Source organism: Arvicanthis niloticus, chromosome 4 (genome assembly GCF_011762505.2).
Source record: "Arvicanthis niloticus isolate mArvNil1 chromosome 4, mArvNil1.pat.X, whole genome shotgun sequence".
In the NCBI taxonomy this organism is placed as follows: Eukaryota; Metazoa; Chordata; class Mammalia; order Rodentia; family Muridae; genus Arvicanthis; species Arvicanthis niloticus.
This window is the reverse complement of record NC_047661.1, coordinates 67,927,177-67,953,310: the sequence shown is the minus strand read 5'-3', so window position 1 is coordinate 67,953,310 and position 26,134 is coordinate 67,927,177. Positions and strand designations below refer to the sequence as shown.

The window sequence follows — 26,134 nt, the reverse complement described above, 5'->3', positions numbered from 1 at the left end:
TGTTTGAACAAGTATATTCTCCATCTCCATTGGAGGCACATCCATGTTGGATTTCAAGAAGCTCCAGCTCCCAGACTTCTGGGTTCCATGTGGAACTCATTATCTGGTTTTGTGTTCCGGGCCGCTCTTGAATGTACATTCCTCTTGGTTTGGACCCTCCCCACTCTTCTCTGCCAGTGTGATGAGGCTCTTGGGACACCAAGCAGAGTAGTGCTGCTCTGCGGCTTGGTTTGCAGAACTCCACGTCCTGTGAGCCCAGTCCCCAGGTCTTTGTCAGCCTCTTTGCTCATGTGACAGTTGACCAGGGAAGGCAGGTGCAGAATTCATGTCAAAATAAGGAGAGGCATGGTTGAGAGCTGGTTATCTTCCATCATGCCTGGCCTCTCCTGCTCTCTCCTAAAGCTCCTGGCATTGGTCTGTGCTTTCACAGAGGAAGGCAGACTCTGGTCTTTGGGACACAGAATTAGAGTAGAAGGACCCTCCTCTAAAGGTCAGATTTAGGATTGAGACCATCTTGATTGTAGTGGTGACATAGATCCTTTGCTAAGAGCTCAGAGTGCAATTTGGGATGAAAGCCCTCCTTCATACCTTTTCCACAAAATTGGGCTGGGTAGGATAAGAGTTAAGTGTGGTTTTGCTACTGAAGCCAGGAAGAGAAGCCAGGCCAGGGAGGGAGACGGAGGGGGTAGGAAGGGCTGAGACAGTGGGAACAGCTTGAGCCCCAGCCCTCACGTTCCACTGGCTCACCCACCCACCTCTGCTTCTCCGTTAGAAAATAGGAGAGGGAGAAGCAGAAGAAACAGTTTTTTTTGCTATTGTTTTGTCTGGGAAGTTGAATGGCAGCTACATAATCTGAGGAAGTCATGGTCTAGATTCCCTACCTGAGATGCATCCCGGGTCCTCACCACACAGCCCAGTCACAGAAATAAGAACTCTCCCAGAGCCAAGCTCAGTGGCATGTGCCTTCAATCCCAGCACTCCAGAGGCAGAGGCAGAGGCAGAGGCAGGTAGATCTCTGGTCCTGGTCTGGTCCAGGACAGCCAAGGGTACATAGAGAAACTGTCTTGAAAAGACAGAACAGCAACAACAACAAAATCTCCTAGAGTCTCAACTCAAGCCCATGGCCCAGAACCTGTCCAGCCCTGGAACTACAGGCACTGCAGGCACTGCAGGCTAATCAATGCCCTGAGGGCCTCACAGAGTGAACGGGAAGGCACCATGGCAGAAGGGGCTAGTGCAGCTTAGGCTAGGGTTACAGGAAAGGACTAGACAGTTGACCAGAAGTCTTTGATGGAGGCTGAAGGACCTGGGACAAGGAACCAGGGGACCAGAGTTACTGTATTGGGAGATAGTCTAGTCAGGACCCATCCAGAGCTGGCTAGAAAGGCATGCAGTGGCTGAGGAGGGGGTAGCTTTGCAGTTTTTGTTCCCACTGTTTGGAATGGAATCAGGATGGAGACCCTGCATTAACAACCCTCCGACCCTGTTCCTCTTTTCAGGCCCTTCTTGTAACCACAAAAATCTGGAACCTGGTGTCCTGGTCATGTGCTGAATGCACGTACAGCTTTAGTATCTGTTTTAAATTATCCATCAAAATAAGTACAGTCCTGGAAAAAAATAAGTACAGTCTTGGACTTGGTTGGGTGGAGTGAGCTGAAGAAAAGGGCTGAAAGGGAGGGATTTCAACAGCTCCTTTTTCCAGCTGTCTGGGTCCAAATGAAAGGGGAGGGGGATAGGAAGGGCCAGCTTCTGGTTTCTATTCTTGGCCTTCTCCTGGGGACTGAGGCCTATTTCTTAGCTCTAAAACCCAATGACCCAATGCTTGGTTTTAAAGCCAGAGATATAAGGGAAGTACATAGGGGAAAAAAAAAGCCTTTGATCTTTGCCCTGAACTTGAGGGCATAAAGTAATCCCTCAGTTACCTAAAGACCCAGACGTTCCTTTGCCATCCCACCCCTGGCATACTGAAATGCAGCCCTGCATGGGCCGAGAGTCCTGTGCGAGGGGGAGAAGTGACTCACTATCACTACTGAGGAAAGGGGAGCCAGTGGTGGAAATGGGGTGAGTCACCGATGGGCAGCAGCCTCAGCCCTCCCCCAACTTCCTTGGCTCCCTGGGGATGCCTGGTCCTCTCCCTCATTTTGCACCTACTCCCCCTGGTCCCTCACCACTACCCTTTGCCCACCCACTCTCATTCCTTGGCTCTGCCCTTTACCCCAGAAGGCCAAAGACAGGCTTGGAGTTGAGTAGGCAGGAACCAACGTTGTGAAGCCCCAGGCCAGAAAGGGGTGTTCTGCAGAGTGAGGGTTGGCATGCTGGCTCCTCCTCACCATACCTGCCCCCGCCCATTTGGGTATAGGATGGCTCCTTTAAGAGCAGTGGATCCACCCCCTGTAGAGGAGGGCCTATTAGAGCCTCTGCCCGGCTGTCAGTGACTCAGTGTTCGCGGGAACGCTGCCTCAGCCTCAACACCAGCCAACCCAGATCCCGAGGTGCGCCAGTGCCCAGCCCAGATCTCCACGCCTGCCAGGAGCGAGCTTCGCCGGCTCGCTGTCCCCCTGAGCAGCCTCTGCCCTTCTGTCCAAGTCCCGCACCCTTCTCGGGACCCCTGCCCAGCGGGCAGCACTGCCACCCTGCCGGCCATGGAGACCCCGTCTCAGCGGCGCGCCACCCGCAGTGGGGCGCAGGCCAGCTCTACCCCGCTGTCGCCCACTCGGATCACCCGGCTGCAGGAGAAGGAGGACCTGCAGGAGCTCAATGACCGCCTGGCCGTGTACATCGATCGCGTGCGTTCCCTGGAGACGGAGAACGCGGGGCTGCGCCTTCGCATCACTGAGTCTGAAGAGGTGGTCAGCCGAGAGGTGTCCGGCATCAAGGCGGCCTACGAGGCCGAGCTGGGGGATGCCCGCAAGACCCTCGACTCTGTGGCCAAGGAACGCGCCCGCCTCCAGCTGGAGCTGAGCAAAGTGCGTGAGGAGTTCAAGGAGCTGAAGGCGCGGTGAGTGAGGCCCGGCCGGCACCAGGGAGGCAGCAGTCGCCCGTAACTGGCCATCTAGTCCCCTCCCTCCCCGGAACTGCCTCCCGCGGGTGACTGGCAGTGCCAAGGGTAATAGTCATGACAGGACACAGAAGGGAGGGGGTCTCTGTTAGAGGTCGGGGTATATAAAGAGTGGCGGGGTCATTGAGACCAAGTAGCGTTGGCGACAGGGCCTCACTCTGTCAAGGTGGGATTTTACAGCCATTTGGAGCCTGGGGGATGGGCCTGAGGAAGGCAGAACAGGCTCTACCAGGTCTCGGAACTCCCAAACGCCGCCCGGGACACATCAGAATGGGTGAAAGGGTTTTATTAGAACTTTCTGGGTAGGTTTGGCACTTTGCCAATCTTGCCCAACGTGGCTCTGAACACATGATGCCCGCTAAAACATAGCTCCCACATTGACATTTGTCCAGTGGTACCTGGAGAGGGGTCACCAAGGCTGCATAGCCCCTTTCTCCCATGGCTGTGTAAGCATGGCCTTCTCCTGGTTCTTTCTAGGAGCTGGGAATGTCTGGGGCTTTTCCTAGACTCTCAGGCCCACCAGAAGCACACCAGAAGATCTGCTCCCCCGCAGATCCCACAGCCCTTGGCCTGCCTGGGCTAGGAATGCAGGGAGGGTGGAGAGGGAGACTGGGCACAGAAGCTAATGGCTCTGGAAATTCTGTTATGCCTAGGTCTGGGGTACCCCAATCCTGGCCCTCTCTGGTTGGTGACTTAAAGGTTTGGAAGCTGTGTCCTTTTCTCGCTCAGCCAGTGAGCCACTTTCATTTTCCTAGACAAGCCAGACTTTACTCTGGCCCATCCTCTGAGCTGTTGATGTCTTGATCTTATTAAGCCTCTGGAATACAATGACATTTTTGAAATCCAGCCGTTAGGGAGCTTCAGGCCACTCCCACCGCACCCATCCCTGCCCCACCCTACCCCACCCTACTTGACTCCACCTTCTTTCTAAAAAGTCCAAAGCCTGGAAGTTTGGGCCCTCCCTCTTGGGATTCCCAGTTGGCTCTGTATCTGTGGTCTTTTCTTCTATGTTGTAGACCCAAGCCAAAGAGTGTTGGACGTGTGTGCAGATACCCAAGGGGCTGGGAGCTTTGACTTCTCTTCCTCTTTTTCCTTTTTGCATTATCTTACGACAAAACCCACTGTGTATCTGTGGTTGGTCATTCTATTCTTTACCAGATCCCAGCCCTAGGTGGTGAGTATGGCAAGCCCATTGCCTCAACTGTGAGTGGAGGTCATGTGCACAGATGGGTCCAGCCTTTCTTTCTGCTAATAGGAATTACCTGTCTTCTTATCCAGTAAGGATATGGACACCTTATCAAGAAATACATGAGGCAAGTTAGAGGAGTCCCAGTGAGTTAACTAGTTAGTGATCTGAACTAGTTAAGTCAGCCGCCAAAGCTCTTGCAGATCCGAGTGCAGAGCTTGCATAGTAGATCTGGGGACAGGGACAGTGGACTCTATAGCTTCTTGTTCATCTAGCCACACCATCCTGTGTCTTCTGCCCCCGGTGCAGCTGTCCAGCCTGGGACACCAGGTGGTGTGCACACACATTGGGTAGGGGCCGGGTGATATGTGGAGTTTTTATATTTAGCCACCTGCCTCTATTCTCCACTGATCCTAACTGAGGAGGCTGGGCTTCCGGGAAGGGGGTGGGGATACACACCTAGGTCCATGCTGGTAGGGTGGAGTGGAGGTGAAGGGACTGAGATGGGTGTCTGCCCTTCCATGCCATCGTAGAAGACTCACGGCTGCTGCTCCTTTTTGTGGCTGTTGAGCTCAGGCTGAGGTGGAGAAATGGCCCAAATGAAGTTTGGGGAGATGAAAGGCATTGTCCAGTAGTCCCGCCCACCAGGGCCGGGTGGGGGAAGTGACCTGTTTAATGTTTAATTGGAGCTCAGAGTTCAGGGTCAGGCTTGGAGTTAGACAGAACTGTGCTACCCTGTGACAATCTTTTACACAGCTCAACTTGGGTCTCTTAACTGCACCCACAGGCCTGTTCTTTTCAAGCTGGATTGTAGGTTCCGAGGAGGCGGCAGAGAAGAGGGAGAATGAAACAACTGTCTCCTTTCCTCTTCCCTCCTCTCCTCAAGAGGTTTAGACATCTAAGCTGGGAGACAGGACAGTTGGAAGCAAGGGGAAGGCTCACCCCAGGGTTAGGGCTGGGTAAGCCTTACTCCAAGCTAGACAGCTGCATAGATGACTCAGACACCACCCCTCCTACCCTAGTGGCTTTATAAGAGACAACAGGAGACAGAGTATAGACCACAGATGTCTGAAAGGGAAGGCTATGGGCCTGGATATCTATCTGCATCTTCTCTCCTCTTTCCACAGCATCCTGGGGTACCTTTCCTGCCTCCCCCATCTTTAGGTTTATTTAAGTGTCTGTGAGAATACAAGCACATGTGCCACAGTGTACACGGCAGAATATAACTTGGGGAATTTGGTTCTTTCCTACCTAATATGGGGCTGGGGGATTGAACTTATGTCATCAGGCTTGGCAGTAAGCACTCTTACCCGTGAAACCTTCTTGATAGTTCCTGGCCTCCTTCCTTGGAACCTCTGATAGTAATTCTAGCATGCAGGAGGCAGAGGCAGGAGGATCACCAGAAGTTTGAGTTAGGCTAGCCTAGCTTACAAAGTTAGTCCAGGCTATATAGTGCAACCTCATCTCAAACAAAGCAAAAGGAAAAAAAAAAAAAAAAAAAAAAAAAAAAAAGAAAAGAAAAGGATACAGGTGGCACTGTAGTTACTACTCAACTCACCTCTCCCTTGTGGAGTGCTCAATACTCTTTCTTCTCTGTGAGGAATGACACAAATGGAGGTCAGAAGGCAGTGTGCAGGAGGTGGATCTCTCCTTCCATGACACAGGCCCCAGGGGTGGAACTCAGCTTGTCAGGCTTGGTGGCAAGGGCTTTTACTCACTCAGTCATCTTGCCAGCACTCCATAAACTATCTTTTATTTTTTTTCCAGATTCTTAACATTTTTATGTGTATAAGTATTTTGCCTGCTTTATGTATGTGCACCACATGCATGCCTGGTACCTGTGGAGGTCAGAAGGTGGCATCAGGCATCAGATCTTCTGAACTAGAGTTGGATGGTTGTGAGCCACCATGAGGGTGCTGGGAACTGAGTCCCAGTACTCTGCAAGAACAAGTGTTCTTAACCACTGAGTCATCTCTCCAGGCACTACCCCCAACTTTTTATTTTGAAACAGGGTCTCGTTGTGTAGCCCTGGCTGGCCTGGAACACACTATGTACATCAGGCCTTGAACACCTGCCTGCTTGTGCTTTTGGAGTTATGGGAGACATGTGCCACCGTGCCAGGCCATCCCTGCTCATTTACTTATTTATTGGGAGCCTGGGCTTTTCTGTGTAGTCTTGACTGTTCTGGAACTCACTCTGTAGACCAAGTCGGTCTCCACCTCAGAGATCTGCCTGCCTCTGCCTTCCAAATGCTGGGACTTAAAGGTGTGTGCCAGCACTGCTGCCCGGTCCACCCCTACACTCTTAAGAACAGATAACTGGTGCTAGAGAGATGGCCCAGGAGCTCATAAGCACGTACTGCTCTTTAAAGGACTTGAGTTCAGTTCCCAGAACTCACAGGCAACTTAAAACTGCCTGTGACTCCGGCTTCAGGGGATCTGATACCTTCTTTTGGTTTCCACAGGTCTGTAGGCAACCTGTACAATAAATTTTACACACACACACAAACACATATGTACACACACACACACGCACGCACGCAAGTACACACACAAATTTTTAATTTTTTTTTAATTAAAAAAAAAAGACTGGTAGAATCTGGAGCCAGGGTTCCAAACAGGCACTGTATATAGGAAATTAGAATGGCAAAAATGGATAGGGTGTGGCTCTATGGCACAGTGCCTGCCTATCACCACACACAGAGACACAGACACACCCACACTCACAGAGATACACACAATAGACACACACAGATACACACACACAACACACAGATACACACACACACACACACACACACACACACATTGGGTTGTAGCTAAAGTTCTGTTGTAGAGCACTTGTCTAGCATGACTGGGCCTGATGTTCAGTCTCTAGTACCAGTTAGGTTTGGCAGAACAAGCTTGTAATTCCCAGAGCTTGAGAGGCAGGAGGAGTATGGTGAATTCCAGGCTAGTTCTGGCTATATGGAGATCCAGAGTGTGATCTGAGTGTGCCTTCCATGAGAAACTACTAGAGTAAGGCTGGTCAGAAGTGGGGACAATTCCAGACCTGCAACGCAGAAGCGCCTTTCCCCCCTGAGACCTTCATGCTTGATGCCCCCTGTATTAGCAGGCTCCTGTAACTCCAGTGCAGAGAAGCAGGGGGCTGCAAGCTGAAGTAATCACGGGAACAGCACAGGCTGTGGAAGGCAGAGGTTTGTTACACACATTGCAGGGTGAAAGGTTAGGGCATGCGCTTCTGACTTCCGGTGTCTACTCTGGTAAACCTTGAGTGTGAGAGACAGGTTGGAAATCTAGCCAAGGCTCACTTCTGCTGCCTAGAGATTCTGCTCTGAGGCCAGTGACACATGTGCCTCCATCTGTATCTGGAAAGACCCAGAGCCCTCCTAGGCTCTATATACATCATTAAACAGTAACTCTGGGAGCATGGTGATTGTGCTTTCAGTCTTGAGACCTGGGGTAGGAATCAGCTACCTGGATTGAAAGAGGCTGTGCCCTTGGGCAGAACTGTTACATTGACTGAGACAGTGTCTTCAAGGGTACCAGGCCCTAGGTGATCCCATTCACATTCCTAATAGGAGGATGTGGCTGCTGCAGCTAGACCCAGGACCTGAAAAGTACTGAAGGAGCCCAAGGGAAACAGAAAAGCCATTCCCCACTAGGGTCCCCCTACTGCCTTCCCCTAGCCTCAAGTGGTCAGTGACACTCCTGCATGCCACTCAGTAGCTCATTGTCAGGGCTGAATCCAGGGCCAGCTAGGAGGACAGCTGGGAGGACGCCTTCAGCCTTCACCTACAGCTGTGCCCTCTGCTCTCCTTACACTGTGCCCTCCCAGCCCAGCCCAGCTCCAGCAGCTATAACTAGACAGACTGTCTGGAGGCCCAGACACTAGGAAGAGTCTCTTCTAGCCTCCTGTCCTTGGTCCCAGTAAATATACTGAAGGTGACCCAGGCTAGCTCAAGCATACATGGAGGCACTGGAGAAGTTACAAGACCTGTTATCTCTCAGTAAGATGTTCCACTAACAGAAGGACTGATAGTATTAGGTCATAGTTAAAACAGCTGTGGCCTTTGGTGTCTCTATCTCTAGGTTCACCCTTGTCCCCAAATTGCTGTGTGACCTTGAATTAATCAACCCTCTCCCTTTATTTCCCTAACAGTAAAAGAAAGAGAGTTAGAACAGATATGCACCTTGTGCTTCAAAGCAGTACAATGACCCATAAAGTGAGGGAAAGTCCTCTGAATACCACATGAGAGGTTATAAACCCAGCACAATAAATTGGAGTATAGTTAATAGCCAGTGCAGGGTTGTTGTTGTTTTATAGAACTATTTCCCACAGCAGTGGGATTAAAACCACTTGTCTCCTTCCTGCTTCTCGGAAAGAGCTTGTTGGAGTTGGCTAATTATTATGACACTACTGTCTTGGTGTAAGCTTTGTTTTCAGTGCTGTTGGGAAAATCAAGTTCATGTCAGTGTCTACCTACCAGAGGGCCCTATCGTGCAGCAGGGTAGTCTGTCTGTGGCACCGACTGACCAGTTTCAGGGCTGGAAGGGAGGCTCCTGGGAAAGATGGGACTGTCTGTCCAACTGCCAGGGTCAGATATCACATGCCAGAAGCCAGTGGGTGGTGCACTGTGACCTTACGTGCTTACCTGCCGCTCACATTGGTGTACTCAGCCAAAACGCTGTGAGTCTTGGCCCTTACAAATCCCTTAAGAAAAGGGACAGTATTTGGGAAGGGGCTCTCCCTAACTTACTGTCTAGTTATAGGAGAGGAAGTCAGAATCCTGCCTGCTGAGGCAGGGAATAATTCAGGCTGGGATCCTGGGCCCGGAAGTGGGAGCTGAGTCATGGATGGTGTGCAGGGCTCAGAGTGGACGGAGACCCAGAGCTTGTATAGTTGGTGAAGAAGCTGCTCAGGTGGGCTGTCTTTACACCAAGCCACAGCAAGAAGAACGACGTCTGGATTTGGTGGAGGACATATAGAACCTCTTTAGGGGCACCTCAGAGAGCTAGATGTCCTTTTTCAAGGAGTAGGGCTTCCGGACATAGTGGCCAAGGGTGAGGAAGCTTTTGGGAATGGAAAGGCTCCCTCTTCTTCCTGCAGAAGCTCTATGACTGCCACCTCTGCCGGCTGGGAGGACCTGTTGCATTGTTCCAGGTTTAGCCAAAGTGCAGTGAGACTAGAAGTTCAAAGCTTTCCTCTGCTTCCACACTCTCCTGAGTGTGGCTCAGACTCCCTCCTGGGACTGTCAGGGTTAATAAGTGTGTGCTACCAGAGAGGGTGGCTAATGAGTCCCAAGAAGTCAATGCTGAGAAGCACTTTCCGAGAAGTCCCTCGGTCACTCTCCTCTCTTAGGCCACCCTCCTTAGCTTCCTGCTGTCTTACTTTTGTCTGTCCTCAGGCCCTACCCTGACATCTCGTGACAATACAAGCTTGCCTTCTGGAAGAGTAGGCTAGAAAGAGAAGTTCAGCAGGAGACTGAAAGGCAGGCAGGAGTGGGGAGAAGCTGGTTTCTGGGTATCCGGACCCCTGTGCTCTGGCCTCTGGCTCCCGGCTTCTCTTTTGTACAATGCCACGTTGATATATCCAGCAGCTGTGACTCAGGCTTGGCCCCTTGCCAGGCCCAGTGCCTCTGCTAGAGTGTTGTCTGAACATGTCAACAGGCCTCCTACCCTGCTCTGGGCACCAGAACCCTACCAGACTCTCCCTCATCCTGGAATTAAGACTTGTCTTTGTTTGGGTGAAAGGCAACTGAGATCCTGGCTGCTCCAGAAGCAGATCTGAGGCCTCAGATACCATTAGATTCCAGGCCTGTTCAGTACTCTAAGAGAGGCTTGAGGAAGCTGAGCCAACCACAGGCACATGGTGCCTGCGTGGGGAGGCCAGAGGTGGTCCATACAGTGAGGTTTTCTTTCTTTTTCTTTCTTTGTTTTTCTTTCTTTCTTTCTTTCTTTCTTTCTTTCTTTTTTTTTTTTTTTTTTGAGTTTCTCTATATAGCCCTGGCTGTCCTGGAACTCACTCTATAGACCAGAGTGGCTTTGAATTCACAGATCTCTTCCTGCTTTTGCCTCCCAAGTGCTGGGATTAAAGGCGTGTGCCACCACCTCCCAGCCTTAACCTTGTAGTTTTCAAATGACAGACATCCAGAGTTTCACGGGACAGGTTTTGAGGAAGGCTCAGGAGACTTCTAAGTCAGGAACACCTGCCCTGCTTACTTCCTCCCTTGCAGAGCATGCCAGAGTGGGGCTGCCCACATCCTGCCAGAATTTGGAAGTGGTCACAGACCCAGGGACCAACCAAGAAACCAAGTAGTGGGCAGTGGTTTTCTTGGATGGCTGTAGAGTCCAGAGCCGGTGTAAGGTTCGAAGATAGTCAAGGGTGGTAGATTCCTTAGGCCTTTGTTGTTTTGATGGGGGTCTCCTAGCAACACAAGAGTATACTTCCTAAAAGGACTGTATCTCCCTTGCTCTCCGAAGCCTATTTGCCACCTAACATTTCCTTCTCTTTCTCCTTGCTCACAGTCCCGAACCCTCTGCTCTCTATGTCATTTTCTTGGCTTTGTCCCTGTCTCTTCAGAGTGTACTCGGGTGACCTGGTGGGTAGGTTTTTAGTGTCTGAACCTGGTCTTCTCCAGGTTTCCCCATCTATATCTGTGAAAGAAATTAGTCCAAAGGTTAGTCTAGAAGCCCCGAACATCTGAACTTTAAGGTATTAAGGGGATATATAGAAAAGCCCAAAGATCCCACAGGTAAAAACCTGGGCTGAGGTGGAGCTCAGTGAATGTGTGGAGAATGGGCAGGGTTGCTGTACTCGGCCAGATATAGAAAGCTTTCTGTATTTAATATGCAGTACATGCATCATTCATGTCTACATAATTAAGATAAAGGAAACTGCATTGTTAATGGAAAAAAATAGGGTCTGGGAATGTAGCTTGCCTAGCATTTAGGAACTTTGGGGTTTGGGTTTCATCCCAGCATCCCATAAACCACATGTAATCCCAGCACTTGGAAGGTAGAGAGAGGCAGGAGGATCAGAAGTTTAAGGTCATTTCTTCTTCTCCTTCTCCTTCTTCTTCTTCCTTCTTCTTCGTCTTCTTCTTCTTCTTATTATTATTCTTCTCTCTCTCTCTCTCTCTCTCTCTCTCTCTCTCTCTCTCTCTCTTTTTTTTTCCCAGAAAGGGTTTCTCTGTGTCCTGGCTGTCCGTGAACTCACTCTGTAGACCAGGCTGGCCTCGAACTCAGAAATCCGCCTGCCTCTGCCTCCCAAGTGCTGGGATTAAAGGCAAGGTGTGCGCCGCCGCCGCCGCCACCACCCGGCAAGGTCATTCTTGACTACTTAGCAAATTCGAGGCACCCTAGGATACCTGAGACCCTGTCATGAATAAAAATACATAATAAATAAACCAATATGGGTCTAGGTCGAGCAGGAGCTTGGGCAGAGTAGGGCCGGAAGTTAGCAAGGTAGAGAGTTGCGGTCCCAGGAGGACCTGGGAGCAGCACCTCAGTACTCTGCCCAGCCACAGGGGTCACCGGATCTTTCCGGAACTCCTGAGGGCGCGAGGCCTTGCTCTCTCCGGCCCAGCCATGGGGAACGCCGAGGGCCGGTGAGGCGGCAGGCGGGCGGGCGGGGCGCGGGCCGGTCCGTCATTCCCTCCTGCTCCTTATTTTTAGCCCCGTGTGGAGTCTGGGCCGCCGGTCCCTCCCCCAGGACAGGGGAGGAAATGCAGGCCACTCCCTCTGGGCTTAGGCTGTTGCTCCCGGCAACCAGGCCAAACAGGCCGCGCGGCTTCCATATCTGGCGTCTGAGGTGGCTGAGGAGGATGACTCAGTGGGCGGGTCAGCGCCTGGCCCTGAGCCCATCCAGCCCTTCTGCCACTGCTGCCTTTCTTCCCTGAAGCAGCCTGGGGACCCCAGCCTTGCCCCCCACCCCTCACCCGCGTCCGCTTCTCACTTACCTTGTTCCTGACTGCTCTGCTCCCCTCCCCCACACGCCCCTCTTTGAGCCAGGATTGCCCATTGGGATGAGTTAAACCGGATACCCAACCCTTCTTGCCCCTGGCCCCTGGAGGCAGCAGGGATGCAACCACTCCTTTGCTCACGCAGAGCATGGCACCAGGCCTGGAACAGGGTATAGGCAGGCAGGGTCTCATTGCCCCCCTGAGAGCACTGGGCGACTTCCCGCCCCCTGCCCTGGTATTGTGGCTCTGAACATGAGTCACAGAAGGAGCCTGGGTTCCTGCCCCTTCCCAGCTCCCCTGGTCTGCCCCACCCAGTCCTCCATACCAACCCAGCACAAATCCAGCTTTCCCACTACCACGCCCAGTGGGCTGGAACTGGACCACACCTCTATGCAGATACAGATGCCTAGGCCTGTCTGGTGTCTGCATAGCCAGCCCAGGCTGAGGTCTCCCTCTCCTAGGAAGGAAATGGTGTTTGATAGAGGACAGCCATTTAACTCAAGATTTTTCTTTTAAAAATCTGTTTTAAATGATATCAAATAACTGTTACAGTGTTAAACATGTAACTCGCATTGCTATATATGAAATATGCTTTCTTTTTTTTTTCTTTTCTTTTCTTTTTTAAGACTAGTATCTCACTATGTAGTCCTGGCTGGTCTGGAACTCTATGTAGATCAGGCTGGCCTTGAATACCCTGAGATAGGATTGCTTCTGCTTCCCAAGTGCTGAGACTAAAGTTGTATATCCCATACCAGGCTTAAAGCATGATTTAAAAGCAATTTTTTGTTTAAAAAAAAAAAGGAATTTTTAGGGCTTGGTAGTGTTGCTTTAATCCTAGCAGCCAGGAGGCAGAAGCAGACTATTCTCTGAATTAGAGGCTAGCCTGGTCTACAAAGTTCCAGGACAGCCAGGGCTATACAAAGAAGAGCCCCCACCCCCATTTCTTAGGGTGTGCTTGTGGCTCTGTCTACAGAGCTCCCAAGGTCTGAGTCATGAGCCCATGGGTGATAGTGGCTTCTTCTCCCTAGATGGGGCTCCCCATGCCTGACTAAGAAAACCACAAGTTCTTCCTTGATAATGTGTGCTTGAGGTTTCCCTCAGCTACGGGGTGTGTCTTAATCCTTAATGGAGTCTCTTCAGTGCTGGGTAAAGCATTGGAAGGGACTGGAGGGATGGAAAAACAGCTCCCCTGGATTTCACTGAAGGCATGAACACAAGCTCTGCTTTCTGCAGGGCCCTGGCTAGAGTTCTCACCGCCTGCCTTTTCTGTATCCCATTGGTAATAGCATCCATCTCTGAGGGCAGTTAATACTGTCATCATTACAGCAGTGCCTGGCATATAATAAGCTCATGAGAAGTATTTGCTGTTACAGTCACGGCCCACATAACAGTGTTTCTGTGTATCCGATGAGGGTCCCAAAAGCTTCTATCATCTTGTGTGATCACACTGTGATGTTTGCACAATGATGAAACTAGTTAATGACTTCTCACAACACCATCCGTTGTTAAGCGACACATGGCTAGATTATCATAAAACCCCAGTCCTGTGCATGTCAGACCATACACTCCTGGCTTTTACACCACACCCCAGTACAGCCAAGGATAAGAGGAACCCTGGGAATTCCACCTCTAGCGCCCAAGGAGGCAGGGCTAGGAAGTGTCCTTGAGGGTAAGCATCCTCAGCCCAGTCAGGGATGGGTTCCTTGAAAGGGATGCACTCCATCTGTTCCTAGCTTATTTATTCAGTCTCTCCACACCCAAGGCTTAGGAGGGCAGTGGTGGGAGGGGGAGGGGGAGGGGAAAAAACGTTAGCTTGGACACTGCCCCTGCGACTGTCTGCCGAGCTTGATGTTGGCCACGCATCCTCCTCTGCACCTCAGTTTCCTCATCTGTAAAAGGGGGAGGTTAAAGGACTCGGTCTTCTGAGTCTCCCCCGTATCACCAGCAGCGCCCCAGCCTGTTGGCCTTCAGGATAGAGAGGCCCCTTTGGGAAGCCTCTGCCAGCCTTGGAGCAGGCCCAAGGAGCTCAGATTCTGTCTCTGCAACTTGCTTGCCCTGTACCCGTGTTTTTTCTTCATTTTCTTTCCTCCCCTGCAGCTGTCTCAGCTTCGGAAAAGTTCTGAAGTCATGGAAAGTTGGGGCCGTGCTTCTAGCCAGGGCTGGGCCGGATGGCAGCCAAAACCTGAGCTGGGTTTTGACTTTATTTTTAGCTTTTCATGCTAAGATGGAGGAGGAGAAATAGTCTCTGGTTCTGGAAGGGCCTCTGCAGGAGAAAGGCACCATTGCATTAAATCGCTTGTTTTGCGGTGTGGAGGGAGCAACATACAGCCTGGGGAGCAGCCTCCAGGACTCTGCACTCTTCTCTGACCCTCTGTGGCACTCCCAGACCAGTAGAGCATAGGTGGAGGACGTTGACTCTCTGAAACCTCCTGGAGTGTCTTCTACCTCCTTAGCTTCCTCCAGTCTAGCCTTTCCTCTGCTGCTGCAGGGTAGATTTCTAAACCTATTACTGCTTAGAGATTTTGTAGCAAGAGAAAAATGTTGACAGGGCTTGTCTTCCTAAAGTGGGTCCCCCCGCTTTACTTGCCCACCTAATTTTCTTTTTAATTTATCATGTGCATGCAAACACACGAATTCTGGTCTACTGGAGGTAGAGGTTGGAGGACAGCCTCCAGTGTTGGTCTTTTACCTTTCACCTAGCTTGAAACATGTATTTTTGTTTGCCACTGTACAGCCAGGGAAATTGAGCCGCAAGCCCCTGGCGATGTTCTCTCGGGCTCCTATCTCACCTTAGAAATGCTGGGGTTACATAGGCATAGGCGGTACCTTACCCAGCTTTGTGTGGCTGAGGAACCAAGCTCAGTTCCTCATGCTTATGTGGAAGTTCCTTACCCAGAGCCATCTCCTCAGCCCTTAGTTTTCCTTTTGCTGTGGTGGGCTCCTCATGAGAACAGATAATTCTGTAGATGGTTACTAGTACCAGGGTCTACTGCTTCCCTTCCCTCTATCTAGTACTTATGAAGGGATTGTGTCTGGAAAGTTCTCAGGCTTTCCAGAGATTTTCAGGAAATTAAGGCTTCTCTGCTTCTCTAGTTCACTAGCAGAAAGACTCAGGAATGTGGGGGAGGCAGAGGCATTCCCGGGTGGTAGAGACTAACGAAATAGCTTTGTCTACTTTAAGGAGCTAGGAATAGGGTGTGGCTCCAGACTGGAACCCCATGGATCTGGAATCCTGGGATAGACATCTGGAACAGATGCCAGAAAGCCCAGCAGTAGGGAGGGTTTAGTCTACTGTCAGAGGTCTGATGGAGGGTCCCTCTGCTGTGTGGGGATGAGAGGTCTTAAGACTAAATCCCAAGAAGGGAAAGGTCTCATATGCTTCTCTTATCCTTGTTCCTGGTCTCCCTAGGGAGACTCTTTCCCCTGAAAGTCCAACATGGGCAAAAGGGAGTAGACTAATTTGAAATTCCAACTGGAGTGGGGGGGGGGGGTGGACTGGGGCGTGTGCAGTGGCTAAGACACTCAGTCTGTCCAAGGGAGGGAAGCAAGCTGAATGGGAAAATGGGTGGAGTCCAGGGGAGGAAAAGGTTAAGGCCCTGTGTGGGAAGGGGTAGGAGACAAAGGTGCCCTGTCTATTTTAGACAGAATAGGAGGCAAAGAGAGCCAGGCATTCATATCATCTGATCTAGCTTCGCCGTTGGCCCCAGGCACGTTCTTCGGCCCTGAGTCATGGGAAGGATAGAGAAGCAAGAGGGGGCTTTTGGGAAATCTTAGGAGTGGTGAGAACCCAGCCCCAGAAGCTGGTGGATGCCAACAACCCTAATGTAAGGGTGCCCTCTTCTGACAGCTTCAGGAATCGCAGAGCTGTCCCGTCCCAGACACAAGATCCTGAAACCTCCTCTTCTCTTTTCTAGCAATACCAAGAAGGAAGGGGACTTGTTGGCTGCGCAGGCCCGGCTCAAGGACCTGGAGGCTCTTCTCAATTCCAAGGAAGCTGCCCTGAGCACTGCTCTCAGCGAGAAGCGCACATTGGAGGGCGAGCTCCATGATCTGCGGGGGCAGGTAGCCAAGGTAGGCCGCTGTCGGGGGCCCTCCTGACAAATGGACCTTGGGAGGTATCTGATCCCACCTGTCTGTCATTCAGGCCCATTCGCCTGCTCACCTTCACTTTGATGGTCCAGAACACTGCTCATCCTTCCTTGGCCACCAAGGAGCAGCACAGCAACTTAAAGCAACCTACAAATCAGCTCTGTTTAACAGCACAGTGTACTGTGCCTATCTCTGATTTCTCCCCTCCTGTCTCCTCGAGACAGCTCCATTGGCTTCAGAGGAAAGCTGTCCACCAAGGCCATAACAGTGCTGATAGCTAATTGTATCCTGGCATGGGTCAGTGCTGCCCGTGTATGCTGCGTCCCATATTTTCCAAGCTGTCCTCTCTGCTTCTCTGCACTCTGATGTGCCATATGGAACACGACTGAAGAAGTTAGGGACACAGTTTAGTGACTCCAAAGCCAAGGCTGGGCCCCTCCCCTCCTCCCTCCCGTCCTCCCTCCCCAGCTCTTCCAGGCCTGCAATTGCCTAAGATGAATGTCTTAGCTTGGTGCTTCTTCTGGAAACCATTCTCCAGGGCAGTTAAGGGTATCTCCTCCTGGTCTAGCCCTTGCCTGTGGTCCTGCTCCTGCATACACACCCCCCAACAGCACTTTATCTTCGACAGAACCGGTCTTCCTGACAACTTAAGATGATGCTTGTACCCGGCCTGCCCCTGCAGCCACTGCAGCCACTAATGTCCCTTCCCAGACTCCACTAACCTGTCCTTTGAGTCCCAGGCCTTCCCTCCCTACCCCCCATACTTTGTTTCCTTCCTGTTCTTGCTACATTCTGTGTGGACCTCCTTCAGAGTAACTGCTGTGTTGTGCCAAGAAAGGGAGGTCCTAGCCGGGCGGCGGTGGCACAGGCCTTTAATCCCAGCACTTGGGAGGCAGAGGCAGGTGGATTTCTGAGTTCGAGGCCAGCCTGGTCTACAGAGTGAGTTCCAGGACAGCCAGGACACAGAGAAACCCTGTCTCAAAAAAACCAAAAAAAAAAAAAAGAAAAAAAAAAAAGAAAAAAAAAGAAAAAGAAAGAAAGGGAGGTCCTACATAGGGGAGTTTATTATTCATTTACATTTTTTTTTTCATTTTTTTTCTTTTGTGGGCCCCTCACATGACATAGCACACATGTTAAGACCAGAGGACAACTTGCAGGAACCTGTCCTCTCCTTCTGCCATGTGGGCTCTAGGGATAGAACCTAGGTTGTCCAGGCCTAATGGTGTGCACCCTCACCTGCTGAGCCATCTTACAGGCCCTCACCCTTGATTTCTTAGTGCTGTGGCTACCCTGGGTAGTTACTGTGAGAATGTGGGTATCCTTCCCCTCATGGGTACTGAAGGCCTTCACTGCCTCTAGACCTGCTCTCCCTAGGACAGCCATCACTCAGCTTCTTTGTGTATCCTGAACACCCTCTCCATGAACTTGGCTTTCTTCCTCTTCTTCTCAGCTTGAGGCAGCCCTGGGTGAGGCTAAGAAGCAGCTTCAGGATGAGATGCTGAGGCGAGTGGATGCTGAGAACAGGCTACAGACCCTGAAGGAGGAGCTTGACTTCCAGAAGAACATTTACAGTGAGGTAAGTGTCACACTGTATGGGTCTGACTATGGACAGCTGGACACTGGGCTCAGGCTGGGAGACTCACCTGTATGCCAGGCTAACCCAGGACTGCCGGTGCCTGGCCTGTGGAGTTAAGGCAAGACAGGGAGTGTAGACTTCTGGTCTTAGCTTCTAAGGAACCATTCTGATGTTCTAAGTGTCTTCACTTAACCCTTTCAGGAACTGCGTGAGACCAAGCGCCGGCATGAGACCCGGCTTGTGGAGATCGATAACGGGAAGCAGCGGGAGTTTGAGAGCCGGCTGGCAGATGCTTTGCAGGAGCTGCGGGCCCAGCATGAGGACCAGGTGGAACAGTATAAGAAGGAGCTAGAAAAGACCTACTCCGCCAAGGTGCTGGCCTCATCCCACCCTGTCCCTGGTGCTGCTGTAGCAGTCTATCCTACCCATGCAGGGTGTGCCCTGAGGACGGTGGATGGTGGCAGGGGGGTCAGGTGGCTCAGGACCTGAGGCTGCAGCAGGGGGATACCGTCCTCAGGCCCCCACCTCTAGGTTCCTGCTTTAATAACTGTGTGCTCCCTGCAGCTGGATAATGCCCGGCAGTCTGCTGAGAGGAACAGCAACCTCGTGGGGGCTGCCCATGAGGAACTCCAGCAGTCTCGAATCCGCATTGACAGCCTCTCGGCCCAGCTCAGCCAGCTCCAGAAGCAGGTGATCCCCAGTTTACCCTTCCCACCACCGCACTGGTCTAAGTAGGTATTGCAGAAGCCCACTGAGAAGAGTAGAGGGGGAAAGGGACCCCAGGATCATACCCCACGATTTGGATGATGTCTGTCTGGTTTTCCAGGGTTCCCCGTTAGCTTGCCTTGACCTTCAGAGCCTCTATTTTACTGTGTCTGAAGGGTTTTTCGTGTTTGTTCTGTGCTCGCTGGGGACCGAACCAGAGGCCTTGTGTACGGTAGATAGGTGCTTTCCCACTGGTTACAAACCCAGCTGCATTTCTGACTTGGAAATGGAGCCTCCTTGGACTGCGTATGTAGCTTAGTTGGTACAGTGCTTGCTTATCATATATGAAGGCCTGGGCTCTATCCCCAGGACCACAGAAAACTGGGTATGGTAGTCCATACCTTTCATCCCAGGCTGAAGTATTTGAGATTCACTGTCATCCTCAACTAGATAGCAAGTTTGAGACCAGCCTAGACTACGTGAGACCCTGTCTCAAAAAAGAAAGAAAAGAAGCCAGGCTGTGCTGGCACACGCCTTTAATCCCAGCACTCTAGGGACAGAGGCAGGCGAGACTTTGAGTTCAAGGCTAGCTTGGTCTACTGAGTTCCAGGGCAGCCAGGCTACATCAAGAAACCTTGTCTCAAAACCAATGAACAAACAAACAAACCTTTAAAAAAGAAACCCTTTGTGGTGGTGCACGCCTTTAATCCCAGCACTTGGGAGGCAGAGGCAGGCGGATTTCTGAGTTCGAGGCCAGCCTGGTCTACAGAGTGAGATCCAGGACAGCCAGGGCTACACAGAGAAACCCTGTCTCGAAAAACCAAAAAAAAAAAAAAAAAAAAAAAGAAAAGAAAAGAAACCCTTTAAAAAATGGAAAATGTTGAACATTCTAGTCCTCCCTAACTCCAGGTCTGTCATGACACTGCAGTGTGAAATGTTACATGTCGATATTATTTTAGCTGGCTGTGCTGTTTGTGACAAAAGGAGAAGAGGTCTAGCCTCAGAACGAGAGAGAGATTTCAGTCAGATGTTAGGAAGGGCTTCCTGGTCATTGGATAAGGCCGTGGTGGCTCTACAGAGAGCCTACTGACCCTGAGTGTTCCTCTGCTTTCCCCTATGCCCCTCCCTCCTTTTCACTGACACCAGCCCTTGGAAGCTCATCAGACCCTTGTCTTCCCCACCCCAGTTGGCAGCCAAAGAGGCAAAGCTACGTGACCTGGAGGACTCGCTGGCCCGTGAGCGGGATACTAGCCGGCGCCTGCTGGCTGAAAAAGAACGAGAGATGGCCGAGATGCGGGCGAGGATGCAGCAGCAGCTGGATGAGTACCAGGAGTTGCTGGACATCAAGCTGGCCCTGGACATGGAGATCCACGCCTATCGAAAGCTGCTGGAGGGAGAGGAGGAGAGGTGAACTAGGAGGGGGTATCGAGATGTTGTCGGGGGGGGGGGGGGGCTCTAGCCTGCAATTACCTTGCCGAACCCCAGCACCTTGTCTCCACCTTTCTAGGCTTCGCCTGTCCCCCAGCCCTACTTCGCAGCGCAGCCGTGGCCGCACCTCCTCCCACTCATCCCAGTCTCAGGGTGGAGGCAGCGTCACCAAAAAGCGCAAGCTGGAGTCTTCTGAGAGCCGCAGCAGTTTCTCGCAGCATGCTCGCACTAGCGGGCGTGTGGCAGTAGAAGAAGTAGATGAGGAGGGAAAGTTTGTGCGGCTGCGCAACAAATCCAACGAGGTGGGTCTGTGGATCCGGGTCTTGTTTTCAATGTCTGGGAGCCCTTGGTTCTTGTAGAGCATCTGTCTCCCTATCTGAGAATTTGGAGTGTGTGGTGGTCCTTTCATTTTTAAATCATTGGGAAGATACACGGTATAGGTGTGTGTGGCACTGTATGACCCTTGAGCGAATATGCTAGGTTTGAACGCCAGGGGTAGTGGTGACAGGCCTGCCTTCTCTGTGCTTTGCTTTTTTTTTTTTTTTTTTTGCAATGGAGTCTTGTTCAGGCTGGTTTTGATCTCCTGGGATTCCTGCTTCAGTCTCCATAGTAGAACTGCAGGTGTACACTGTGGTGCCTAGCCTACCTAAGCTCCTGAGTGAGATAAGCCAAGAGCCAGGTTGAGCTTCCTGTCCACCCTACTTGCAGGACCAGTCTATGGGCAACTGGCAGATCAGGCGTCAGAATGGTGACGATCCTTTGATGACCTATCGCTTCCCACCGAAGTTTACCCTAAAGGCCGGGCAGGTGGTGACGGTGAGTGGAAGGGCTGACTGGCACTTGGGACTCTAGGATGAAGAAGTTGGCCTCAGGACAGGCATTAAGAATAAGCACATCTCTTAAACCATCTTTCCCCAGATCTGGGCTTCAGGAGCTGGGGCCACCCATAGCCCCCCTACTGACTTGGTGTGGAAGGCGCAGAACACCTGGGGCTGTGGGAGCAGCCTTCGTACTGCTCTCATCAACGCCACTGGAGAAGTGAGTATGTTGCAACCGGTAGCTTGCTGGACAAGGCTCCCCCTGGTGGCCACAATGGGAGCTAGCTACCTCCAACCCAAGGGAACCTGCCTTGGGTTTAGGATCTCTTTCCTGAGCCCAATTTCCACCCAGTAAGCAAGCCAGAAGTCTCCCCAGTAGATTAGGGAGGAAGTCAGCCAGTCAGTGTTAACAGCTGACTCCAGCTTAAAGATCGCTGAGCTCTCAGTTGTGTCCTTCCTGAGTGCGTGCATGTGTGTGTGCGTGCGTGCGTCCGTCCGTCCGTGCGTCCGTCCGTCCTTAGCCCCAGCGTCATAGGTTGGAGCTAGGTTATATAAGGGCCTGGGACGGTTCTAGGTGGTTACTATGGGTAGCTAGGCTACACAGCCCTCATCCCCTGACTCTTGGGCTTATGTCCCCGTAGGAAGTGGCCATGCGCAAGCTGGTGCGCTCACTGACCATGGTTGAGGACAATGAGGATGACGAAGAGGATGGAGATGAGCTGCTCCATCACCACCGTGTGAGTGGCAGCCGCCGCTGAGCCCCATCCCACAATGGTAGCCCTGCCAGCCTAGGGCAGCTCTCCCACCTCCATGCCAAAGTCTTTTCATTAAAGAATGTTTTGGAATGCCACTTGCTGCCCTGGCCTTTCTTCTCTCCTCCCTCTACCTTGAACAGGGAACCCAGGTGTCTGGTAAGGAAGGGAGTGGGAGCTTTCTGATGCCATGGACTATTCCACGGCGGCAGTGGACAGGGATCCGGATTTGTCTCCTGGGAAGGGGATGGGAGGACAGAGCTGGCCCCAGCCCTGCCTCTCTTCCTCACTCCCATTGCATGCACACTTCTCTAGTCTCTTCTTCCACCCTATTGCATGCTTCTCCTCAGATTTCCCTGCAACAATGTTTTCTCTAATTCCTGTCCCTCACAAATTAAATTTCTCTATCTCTGGTCTTCCTTTTGATTGCCCAGTAAGTGTCTAGGAATCAGGAGTTAAAGCCACAGCTCTTTATTTCAAGGACTTCCTGCCCATTTCCCCCTGTCATGCCCTTCCTCTCAGCCACAGGCCTCCCAGGTCCCTATCACTCTGGTTGTCTGGGTATAGACAGAGATCACCTTCCTGCCCAATGGCCAGGAAGCTACAGGAGCCCAGAGCTTAGGTGCTGGTCCTAGGAAGTCAGTCCCAAACTCGCTGTCCCTCCTGAGCCTTGTCTCCCTTCCCAGGGCTCCCACTGCAGCAGCTCGGGGGACCCCGCTGAGTACAACCTGCGCTCACGCACCGTGCTGTGTGGGACATGTGGGCAGCCTGCTGACAAGGCTGCCAGTGGTTCAGGAGCCCAGGTGGGCGGATCCATCTCCTCTGGCTCTTCTGCCTCCAGTGTCACAGTCACTCGAAGCTTCCGCAGTGTGGGGGGCAGTGGGGGTGGCAGCTTCGGGGACAACCTAGTCACCCGCTCCTACCTCCTGGGCAACTCCAGTCCGCGGACCCAGGTGAGTCATCTCGGCCCTATAGCAGGACACCGTTCACTGAACGGCAGGGCAGGGCAGCCCACGGGAGTGGGGTACCCCACCTTGCAGCCCCTCTTGCACCCTGCCCCTCCTGTCTGAACCCCAGACTCGAGGTCAGGGTGAGGCCCAGAGTGTGAGGGTTGGGGAGATCCCCCCACTCCCGTTTTGGGGTCAGGGAGGGAGAGGAAGGGCCGGCCGTTGTGCTCACCTCTACCTTCTCTTCTCTCTTAGAGCTCCCAGAACTGCAGCATCATGTAATCTGGGACCTGCCAGGCAGGGGTGGGGGCAGAGGCCACCTGCCCCCTCTTCGTCACATGCCACCTCCTGCTCTGCTCCTTAGAAGAGCAGGCCTGAAGCCAAAGAAAAATTTATCCCCTGCCTTTGGGTTTTTTTTTTTTTTTTTCCTTCTTCTTCTTCTTCTTTTTTTTTCTAAGAGAAGTTATTTTCTACAGTGGTTTTATACTGAAGGAAAAACACAAGCAAAAAAACCAAACACACACACACACAAAAAAAAAACCCCAAGTTTTTATCTCAGTCCTAAGTCCTTCCCCTGTATCTGCCTTAAAACCAAAGGGCTTCTCTGAGGAGCCCAGGGAAAGGACTGCTTTTGTAGAGTCTAGATTTTGTCCTGCTGCTTTGGCTTCGCCCTTATCCCAGGACCCTGTGACATGGTGCCTGAGAGGCAGGCATGGAGTTCTCACCAGCCTCCTCCGACAGCTGGCCCGCTGCCATGCCAGCTGTAGAGAAATGGGGTGCAGGGAGGATGCCTGAGAGAGGTCAGGCCCCTCTCGGCTCACTACACTTGGCCGAGGCTCCTCTGCCTGCCTTACTCTCTTCCTGCCCTTCCCTAGCCTGGAGCGAGTGGATTCCCAGAGGCAAATCTGCCATGCTTGCTTTTTCTATATTTTATTTAGACAAGAGATGGGAATGACGGGAAAGGGGAGGGGAAGATCAGTTTGAGCCTACCTTTTTTCAGCTTATGAGCCTGGCTGGCTCTGTCCCTATGATGGAGGGCAGTATCAAATGGAATACAGGAAAAAGTGAAGGATGAAGGCTCCTGGAGATGGGGAGAAAACCTGCTGGGGCCAGTGAGAAGACTAGAGGGTATGGTGATTGGTGGCTACAGCAAACACTAAGGAACCCTTCACCCCATTTCCCATCTGCACCTCTACTCTCCCCCCAAATCAATACACTAGTTGTTTCCATCTCGGATGCTGTGGTGTCTCTCTTTGTTGGGTGTCACGTGTGTTTTCAGGGGCAGACACATGCACACACATGCGCCACACATTTACTGCATATTCCATGCTTCTGAGCTATGAAGGCTTGTATTGGGTACTGAGAGAGGCTTCTATAAAGGTCAGCATATGTGGGGTGAAAGGGGGTGTCCTTCCTAACCCTCATCCACCTGGCACTGATCCAACACTTTCTAAATGGGGCCAGCAAGCCACATGTGCATCAGGCATGGGAACACAGACAGACGGAGGCTGGAGTAGGGGGTCGGGAGAAGCACAACTTCCTTGCAAAGGCTGTACCTGTAGTCCCAACACTCTGGATGTTGCGCTCAGGAAAGGAAAGAAAGAAAAGGCTGGAGTGTGCTGAGTTTAAGGCTAGTCTGGTATTCACAAGACCCTGTTTCAAAAACAAAATGTATGTAGCCAGGCAGTGGTGGCACACACCTTTAATCCCAGCACTTGGGAGGCAGAGGCAGGAAAATTTCTGAGTTCAAGGCCAGCCTGGTCTACAGAGTGAGTTCCAGGACAGCCAGGGCTACACAGAGAAACCCTGTCTCGAAAAAGCAAAAAAAAACCAAACAACCAAAACAAACAAACAAACCCAAAATATATGTCTTTCCTGGGTAGAAGAGCTGGGCATTCAGTCAAAAGTGATTGAGGGCTGAAGAGATGACTCAGAAGTTAGGAGCATGGACTGTCCTTCAGAGGACCCGGGTTCGATTCCTAGCCCTCCTATCAAGTAGCTTCCGACTGCTTGTAACTCCAGCTCTAGGACATCCAACATGTCTCCAGAACATGTGCGTTAACTTCACATATGTACACACACCCACGCACACATGTGCACTAACTTACTTCACATATGCACACACACCCACACACACACAATTAGACCTTTTAAAATCATTGAGCCAGGCATGCAGTTACACACCTTTAATCCCAGCACTCCAGAGGTGGGGGCAGGTGGGTCTCTGAGTTCAGGGCCAGCCTATTCTATATAACAAGTTCTAGCAACCCAACCAGGGCTGTATAGGAGAGACCCTGTCTCAACGAAACAAAACAAAAGCCAAAGTGATTGAGTCCAAGAGATGGCTTCATTGGTAAAGACACTCACTAACCTAAATCCTAGCCCTGAGAGCTTCGTGGTGGAAGGAGAGAGCTAATTCCTGCACACTGCCTTCTGACCACCATGTTCCCATCTGCAATGTGATACCATTCTTGGGGAGACTGAAGAAATTACTTGTTTTTAAAACAAAATCCCAAACATTTGATTTTACCAAATGTAGACTTGAGCTGGATATTGTATGAGAGCCTGCAAGCTCAGAGAGAGAGAGAGAGAGAGACAGAGAGACAGAGAGAGACAGAGACACAGACAATCCAGCTGAACTTCCTCCTCAACTGACATCCTAGAAGGGAAAAAACCTGGTTCTCCTTCTCCACCCTGGTTTGTTTTTTTTGTTTGTTTTTTTTTTGTTGTTGTTGTTTTTTTCGAGACAGAGTTTCTCTGTGTAGCTCTGGCTGTCCTGGAACTCACTCTGTAGACCAGGCCAGAAGAGTTAGTTATGCTAGATCCCTTAGGTTGTATTTAACAGGCAGCATGATGTAGAGACTCAGGTCTTCTGTAAAGTCTGAACTCTTCTGAGCCATTTCTCCGGCTCCAAGATGGAAGGTTTTACTCTCAAAGGAAACTGCTACACAATGCCCCATCTACAATAAACCAGTTTGATTTTAAGTCACTTCAATTCTTTGAGAGGGCCATGGTGCTCCTGTCGGCAGGAGCACTTTTCTAGCATCCTGGCTGCTGTGGTCCATCCCCAGCATGGAAAAAAGAAAGGAAAAGCTATCAGAATGTGGTCCTATCTCTGTAATACCAGCATTTAGGAGGCTGGAGTAGAAAGATAGCCATGAGGTTGAGACTATGTTTCGAAAATTAATTAATTAATTAATTAATTGGCAGGCTGGGGGAGAAGAAGAAATTAATGAAAAGAGAAAGAGCTCTGGAATCACGATGAAAGTCCTTGGCATCTCCTAGGCTGAGGCCCCACAGCCTCAGGAGAAGAAACAGGAAGAGGTAGAGGTTGGTAAGAACCCAGCCTGGGTGTGTATCCTCTGCCAGCCTGTCAGCCCTGCACAAAGGTGGCAAGGGCCAGGGAAACAGTCCACTCCTCTGGAATGTACGATGCACTTTCCAGTCAGGGCACCTGGGGGCGCCAAGAGTCCCACACCGCCATCTTCCCCCAGGCATCAGTGCTTGTGCAGGAGAGGGTAGGGCAGGGCTCAGAGCAGACCAGATCTTGAGAATGGAGAAAGCCTAAGGCCTTACCTTCACCTGCACCCTCAGACCTCAAAGCGAGCTCTT

General features: G+C 51.5%; 1 protein-coding gene across 1 annotated transcript; it reads left to right on the top strand.

The window, feature by feature from the left end:
- Positions 1-2,439: 2,439 nt before the first annotated feature.
- Positions 2,440-23,758, top strand: Lmna (lamin A/C). The gene is made up of 12 exons (XM_034499494.2): positions 2,440-2,998; positions 16,122-16,278; positions 17,747-17,872; positions 18,074-18,244; positions 18,437-18,562; positions 19,764-19,984; positions 20,085-20,307; positions 20,714-20,821; positions 20,924-21,043; positions 21,465-21,560; positions 22,262-22,528; positions 22,778-23,758. The coding sequence occupies exons 1-12, from the start codon at positions 2,643-2,645 to the stop codon at positions 22,802-22,804; spliced, it is 1,998 nt and encodes a 665-aa protein (XP_034355385.1). The 5' UTR covers positions 2,440-2,642; the 3' UTR covers positions 22,805-23,758.
- Positions 23,759-26,134: the final 2,376 nt, after the last annotated feature.